Genomic DNA, 7777 nt, shown 5'->3' with positions numbered 1-7777 from the left:
TACTGGACCAACACCAAGGCAACGCTGGACCACCACTAAGCCAACCACGAACCACCGACGGGTCTTTGCCAAACCATTGCCATAACTCATTAATATTTTTATGTTATGAATAAAAATTAATTTTTATAGTTTAATATGATTGGTTGAAAATACAAAAATATTCGTGATTTTCTGTACGCACCAAACACTGAATAATGTTTTCAGCAGAAATCATTTCTTGAAAAATTATTTCCCAAAAACATTTTCTGACAAAAAACATTTTACGTCGAAACAAATAGAACCTTAATTACCCTTATTCAATTTTACCCTACTCTCTCTTCACATTATCTCATTTTCTCTCTCATACACAATGCTTGAAATAGATAGCATTCATTTTATGATCAGGATATATAAATGATGCAAGATTTAAAATTCATACATCTAACAGTATACATAATGAATATTATATGTTTCATTTGAAATGCTGAGAATCCTTTAATATCCAGGTGATGAGTTTGGTCTATTTCTGATTTTCTTACCTTGCGACTTCACCTTGAGGATCGAGACCAAATTCATTGGCAAAAGTGTTTTGTTTTTCCCAATTTCAATACCTGAAGAACGTTATGAAAGCAAATGGAACAGAAGCTCTTCATAGTTAGTTACATCATTGAAAACCTTAAAACCTAACCACAATATTTGCACAATCGCTCTCATTTTCTGATTGGGTTGGAAAACATTTTTCAACCGTAATTTAATTTAGAGTCCGCAGCACAAAAACCTCTTGGGCCATCTAAATCTGTCAAGAGCAAACTCACCGACTTGTCATATACACAAGACGTACAGAGGCAACTCAGTGCATAACTTTCTGTACCCTAGGATTAGGATTATCCTTGAATTTCTTGTTCTCCAATTGAATCACCCTGGGATGTCAAGCCTCGAATCTTAACATCATAGTAAACTTCTTCAACTCTTTTTAGGTCATACTTCATACCTGCCACAGGTGAAAGACGAGAGAAGATTCACACGAGACAACCTCAAATCATACGTAAGATATAAAATCATTCAAGTATCAGACTTGTAGATATTGCTTTAATAAAAGGACTAAATTCATAAAAGGTACATGTGGTTTACCTCTTTCTCAAAAAGCCACCTGGGTTTATAAAAGTGATCAAATTGATACTTGTACTTTCCAAGTTTATCAATTTGATACTTCTGCCTATCTACTGTCATAAAACCAAACGGAATTTTTACCAATCCCTCAAAGGGGGGAGAGGGGTCTGGCCACCCTTGAAGGAGGTTTCAGGGGTGGTTGGACCACCCCTAGCCTAAGGGGTGATCCAACCATCCCTTTAAGAAGTTTTTGGGTCGTCTGACCATTCCTTAGGGAGTTTTTCAGAGATGGCTGAATCCCTCCATAATTGGGGCATCAGATCCTCTCCAGTTGATTTTCAACTAGAGAGGATCTAGGTCCAATTGGGGTGGCCCAACCAATCCCTTGGGAGTTTTAGTGGCTAGTAGGACCAACCCCTCACTTGGGAGTGATTTGGCTATCCTTGAATAAGCTTTCGGTGGTGGCAGCTTGACAAGGGGTGGTCTACCCTCAATGGGATTTTTGAGGTGGTGGTGAGGGGAGTGATTTGGCTATCCTTGAAAAGCTTTCGATGCTGGCAGCTTGGCAGGGGGTGGTCTAGCTACCCCTCAATTGGAATTTTGAGGTGGTTTGAGCCACCCTAAAAACTCCCTAAAGGAATAGACCACCCCTAGGCTAGGGGTGGTCTAGCCACTTCTGAAACCTTCTTCAAGGGTCCCCCCCTCCCTCTCTAGTGAGGGAAGGTCTAGCCACCCATAGGTGGCAGAGCGGGTGGCCCATTGTAATTTTTTCTAAGTTTTTTTTTTTTTTTTTTTTTTTTTTTCTTTTTTAATATTATTATTATTATTATTATTTTTTTGTTAGGTGTCAAGGAGATAGCATTTTGTATACATGACAATATGTTATTGGTCTTATATGGCTTCTTCTACACATGACAAAAATTATGTGAGATTTTTAAACGGTAGGTGACTGAAAGCATCAAATTGATAAGAAAAAATTGCTAAATCAGACCCTAGGGTTTTAAGTTGTGACAAATAACTCCATGTGGTATGCCTGTGTAACAAATAACTCAATTCTAGCCTTCTTTCTAATGGGTCATTATAATATATATTTTTTTTAATAAGTAAGAAACCAATCTCATTTAAAAAAACATAAGGCGCCCCTTAATACACTAAAAGTATACAAATGAAACACCTAAGTAGAAAGAGAAAAACAGGCGAGAAAGTCAGCAAAATTAAAAGACAAAAGGGTAGACATAAGCCGTAGTTCAAAAGTACAATGTAAGATAGAACGAGGAAAGAATCTGTTCCAAGGTACTTTCTAGATCCTCAAAGCTCCTATTGTTTCATTCCTTCTATAAGCACCAAAATAGATTTTCCAAATCGCAGCGCTCCTTGGCCTTCAAGAGAACCACCAACAAGTAAGCAGGTCGATAACCCTTCTGGGCATAACCCAAGACTTCCCAAAACAGCTGAAGAGAGTACTCCACAAAGCAAAAGCCACGTCGCAGTGGAGAAGAAGATGATCCACAGATTCCCTAGTCTTCTTACACATATAACATATGTTTATCATAATAACATGCCGCTTCCTAAGATTGTCCAGAGTAAGGATCTTGCCAAGAGCCGCGGACCACGCAAAGAAGGTAGTCATTGAAGGAGCCTGAGTGCGCCAAACATTTTTCAAGGAAAAGCGACTACCCCTCGCTACCTCTTCTCACTTTGACTGAGTGTAACGCCTGGAAGAAGGAAACAAAATCATCAACCTCCCTATCGTGAGCCTCCTTAGTAAAGCTCACGTTCCACTGATTGGAACCACCCAAAAACTACAAATTATCAGCAACATAGGCGTCCATCACACAGGCAATGTCATATAAAACTGGAAAGGCTACCTTAAGAGCCGCGTCCCCACATCACAAATCATGTCAAAAAAATTAGTGACTAAAGGAAGAGGGATTTGTGGATAGGTTGAGGCTTTGGTGGGCATCTTATACCTTTCAAGGCTCCCCTAGTTTTGTTCTTGCTTAAAAATTGAAGGCCTTAAAGGTCGATCTCAAATTGTTGAACGAACATGTGTTTGGGAATGTGGACTCTTAAAAAAGCTCGTCTTGAAGATCTGCGCGCGCTTGATAGGCTTTAGGAAGAGAGAGGTTTAGACTTTGAAGAGATATTGAGGAAAAGCCTGATTGTCAGTGATCTGGAAAAAATTATTCTCCAAGAAGAAATTAGTTGGAGACAAAAATCAAGGGTTCTCTGGCTAAAAGAAGGTGACAAATGCACTAAGTTCTTTCATTGGATTGCAAACTCAAACAGGAGGTCTAACTCCATAGAATCGTTGTCTGTTAACGACTTGGTTTCTTCAAATCAACCAGCCATCAAAGAACATATTGTTCAATTTTATGAGTCCTTATTTTCAGAGCAACACAATTGGCAACCTAGGTTGGATGACCTTGCTTTCAACTATTTGGCTTCGAAGGAGACTTTTCGGTTGGAGCTACCTTTTGAAGAAAGGGAGGTCCTAGAGGTGGTGAAAGGTATGAACAGAGATAAGGCTCTAGGTCCCGATGGCTTCCCTTGTTCCCCATGGCTTTTTGCCAAGACTGCTGGGATGTGATCAAATCTAATATCATGGGGATCTTTTCTGATTTTCATGCTCATAGTAAATTTTGTAAAAAGCCTCAACGCCTTCTTCATTGCCTTAATCTCGCGGACTTTCGGCCTATTAGTCTCGTGAGCGGTGTTTATGAGATTATTGCTAAAGTCTTTGCTAATAGAATGAGTAGTGTTATGGAGAAGATCATCTCAAAGCCTCAAAACGCTTTTGTTAAAGGTAGAAAAGTTTTGGACTCGGTCTTCATAACCAACAAATGTTTGGGTAGCCGTATCAAGTCTAGTATTCCTACGGTTCTTTACAAGCTGGATATTATGAAGGCTTTTGATCACATCAATTGGAAGGTCTCATTGCACATGCTGAAAAGGTGCGATTTTGAGGAGAATTGGGTCTCTTGTATATCACATTGCATTTTTTCGGTGCGCTTCTCTATTTTGTTTTACAAACTAATCTTCAAAAAAAGTTTTAAAAAAATAATTGTGTTGGCAATCAGAGGTGGATCAGCCACCCCATCTAGCCGACCTCGGGATCGCCGAATCACCCTCAACGCTAGCCCATTTTTTTTTCTTTTGGTTTTATTTTTAATTTTAATTTTTTAAGGGTAAATTTGTAATTTCATAATGATCACATTGGAAAAATATTCAGAATTTGCACAAAGGGTGTTAATTGTCACAAAAGCATACCCCATAAAAGTTATTTGTCACTTTCGAAATCCTAGGAGTTATTTGTCACAACCTCAAACCCGATGGACCAATTTAGCAATTTTTCCAATTGATAAATTTGTGAAGTGCAAGTATCAATTTTGTCTTCTATTTAAAACTCATGTACCTTTTCAATAAAGAGATATGTACCAATTATGCATTTAACCCTTAATGAAAAAAAATCATATGTAGGGATAAAGCTCTAATCAAAGAGTACCATCAAATTTCTTGCGCAAGAAATCATTTCGGAGGTTAAGCATTCGAAAGGCTGCATGTAGATCCGTTAAGAACTTCAACACCTTTCTTGGGCAATCATAGTCCCCCGCTGTCACTTGGTTCACAACATACCTTGGCTGCAAAAACACGATGAACTGCCTAAGAAGCCCTTCCTTTCTACATATTATAGATTACTTTTATGAGATGTTTATGGAACACTAACTAATATGCCAATCAATGAGCAATACAGCCCAATGAATTCACTCACCGTTAGCACATTATAATTTTCAAAAGATATGGTCTGGTTGTATACTCTACCATTAACCTCTTCTCATTTTGTTAGTCTGATAAACAATTTTCACATTTCCCAACTTCCCTACCATTTTAATCGATAACTAATGTCAAGATGACAAACGTGCAAGCAAAATGTTTGCAATTTGTATAAGCAAGATGTCATCCATTTGAAATTGTGGAGAACAGTTCTTACCAACTCATTGGACATGAAACAGATACCTGCATAATTAAGAAAGTTACAACATTAGTGTACTATCAGAAAAAGAAAGACTAATGATACAATCTAACTTACTATCTACAATAAACTAAAGTGGGGTACGACATTGGACTCTTGATAAATGCTTATATAAGCATGCCTTATTGGCTCTGACAACCAACTCGCGTGTATGTAGTGTGACATTGATTATAATGTCTCTATACCATATGCACATGTATTGGATTAGATCATAAAAGTGTGTGTGCTACTGGTGTTTCGCCCATAAAAAAAGAGGGAAAAATGTAAAGACCTCATACCTGGCCTATTCGGATGATATATATTTACATCATTGTGACAAATTATTTGTTTCAAAGAAACACTCTTTTAATGCAAATATACATTTGACATTGCTACCAAACTTACCAATAAGATAGTCTTCAACATCCAGTTCAAACTCCGAATTCTTCACTGCATAATTAAAAACTGAATAAGATTAGAAAATAGTTCACTGCATAAGTGAAAAATAAATAATATTAGAATATACTGAGACTTGACTGGTAATGCAGACTACATCATATAAATAGAAAAGACGGGAAACATCAGAGACAATAATAGATCATTATTGACTGCAAAAATAGGGCATAAAGACTTAAGAGTGTAAAGGGAGTGAAAATGGAAAGAATTAGCAATTTTGTTGCCACTTCTTTCTGATCCATCTACAGAGAGGGGAGAGAGAACATCAAGACACCACTAACGTTTGCTCATAGAAACAACATATGGAGGTAGTATATTTAAAAGATAAATCTGAAACAAACATGCTACCAAATCATAAGTTCCTTCCAGTTGAAAGCTCGAATACAGCACCTATATATGCATTCTGGTGAAATGCAATGCATGTGTCAAAGCCCTCCGTAACCATTTGGCTGCATAGAATTGAACTAGTGTGAGTGGTCCTAGGATCAATCAATGAGAGTTATGGGAATAAGGCTCGTGCAGTTTCGGCTGTTTCTAATACTTGGCAAAATATGAAAAATATGTGCAAAGCTCAAGTAACACAATTGAGAGTTTCGCACTCATATAAACACCCACTAGAAAGAAAGAGAGAAAAATAAAAGATAAAAAGTCGATTTCTTAGCAGACTATAAAGTAGTGATTGTAAACAAACAAAAATAAGGGAGTAACAACATACACCCAAGTTTATCCTCAGCTTCAGAGTGCATAAGAAGAATTCCTGTTTCCAACCAGTTCATGAAAGCAAGCAACGAAACCACCGTCTGTGTCTCACTCTTCCAATCACCATGGTACCTTTACAAAGAACAACAATAAAAACAGTTGCCAACCATAAAAACCAAACAAAAACTAGAATAGAACTAGCTTCCTAAGATGTCTTGCCCACCTAAAGTACTGCCCAGGACATTCACGTAGAACCACAGCAAGTCGATTGTAAAGCTCCTTTAGCACACCAATCTGAGCTTTGGCCTTCTCTAAAAGCTCTATTCCAAAACGCATAGAACAAAAAAGAAATAAAATTAAGCTTTTTCATGGTCTGTGATTGTCTTTCTGAAACTAATACCAATCAACCCTTTCTTTCGATTGAATGTAATGCTTAATTTTGTTTCAGTAACAGGAAACGGCCTAGTTTTCGTCATTTTTTTTTTCTCACAAACCAAACAGAGCTCAAAGATCATTCCATCAATTCACAAAAAAATTCCAAGATACACTATATATATATATACCAGGAGTTGGGCGAGACTGGTGAACCAGAAGGAGACTGGCATGCATGAGCCTTGTGGTGGACTCAATCTCCATCACCACGGCTCGAATGCGGTCGCGCAGGCTTCCAGACTCTTCGAGCTGAAGGCGGAAGTCCTCAAACTGCTTCTCCAGCGAAGCAGAAGAGGGGGACGCGTGGGCTTCACCGCCAGCCATCGAGGAGGAGCAGAGAGTCGGAGAAAGCGAACGAAACGTTTCTCTCCCGAACCTAAAGAAGATAAACGTCGGTGATTGGGAAGTGGATATGGTGGGGAATGCGTGGAGAATGGAGAGAGTGTAGGGGAACTTTGGGTTAGGGTTTAAGGAGCGAGAGAGGTTCAAGTAAGCGTTTCGAAACGCTGGTCTCATTTTTGCAAACAGAGCTCCGTTGCTTTTGTTATTACGTGTTAGTTTCTTACTTTCTTAATTACATACGCTCTGTAGGAAATTCAAACGCGTTATCGTGCGTCTTTTTTTTCTTTTTTTTTTTTTTTTCTTCTTGTTAAATGCTTCGTTAGTACCTGAATTTTAAATGTTTTTAAATTTAGTATCTCAATTTTGTTTTGTATCATAAGTAGTATTTGAATTATGAGTAAAAATTCATTTAATACATCTGTTAGATTTTCCGTCCAAATTTTAATAGTTCGCCATGTGTTAACCATTGAGGTTGAAATGTGACACTATACAAAAAGAAAAAGAAAAAAATAAAAATCTTTAAAAAATAATTAACAAAAAGAAAAGAAGAAGAGCCACCATGGGGTAGCTAACCACCCCAATTTTGGCCAAAGGGTGGCCGACTGGCCGGCCACCCCCTTGCCCAGTCTGGGGTGGCCGAACCACCCCCCACGGAGTGGCCACTCAATGGCCACTCCATGGCAGAAAAAAATAAAATAAAAATTGATGGGTTTTGGCCTTTGGGGGTGGCCGAACAACCCCCTAGGG

At 38.3% G+C, this 7777-nt stretch overlaps 1 protein-coding gene across 1 annotated transcript; it reads right to left on the bottom strand.

The window, feature by feature from the left end:
- Window positions 1-550: 550 nt before the first annotated feature.
- On the bottom strand, window positions 551-7240 carry LOC133872979 (uncharacterized). Its single transcript, XM_062310676.1, has 7 exons — window positions 6820-7240; window positions 6480-6576; window positions 6273-6388; window positions 5507-5551; window positions 5081-5106; window positions 4595-4730; window positions 551-970 (listed from the first exon to the last, which is right to left on the bottom strand). Exons 1-7 carry the CDS (start codon window positions 7202-7204, stop codon window positions 864-866), a joined length of 912 nt encoding a protein of 303 aa, XP_062166660.1. The 5' UTR covers window positions 7205-7240; the 3' UTR covers window positions 551-863.
- Window positions 7241-7777: the final 537 nt, after the last annotated feature.

The sequence above is a fragment of the Alnus glutinosa genome, chromosome 7, assembly GCF_958979055.1.
Source record: "Alnus glutinosa chromosome 7, dhAlnGlut1.1, whole genome shotgun sequence".
In the NCBI taxonomy this organism is placed as follows: Eukaryota; Viridiplantae; Streptophyta; class Magnoliopsida; order Fagales; family Betulaceae; genus Alnus; species Alnus glutinosa.
This window is presented reverse-complemented; position numbering and strand designations above follow the sequence as displayed.

Coding starts and splice junctions, on each gene's coding strand:
- LOC133872979 (XM_062310676.1), bottom strand. CDS start 7,204: ATGAGACCAGCGTTTCGAAACGCTTACTTGAACCTCTCTCGCTCCTTA. Junction 5,107..5,506: donor TGTTGAAGACTATCTTATTG/GTAAGTTTGGTA, acceptor TTAATTATGCAG/GTATCTGTTTCATGTCCAAT. Junction 971..4,594: donor CTTGCGCAAGAAATTTGATG/GTACTCTTTGAT, acceptor CACCTGTGGCAG/GTATGAAGTATGACCTAAAA.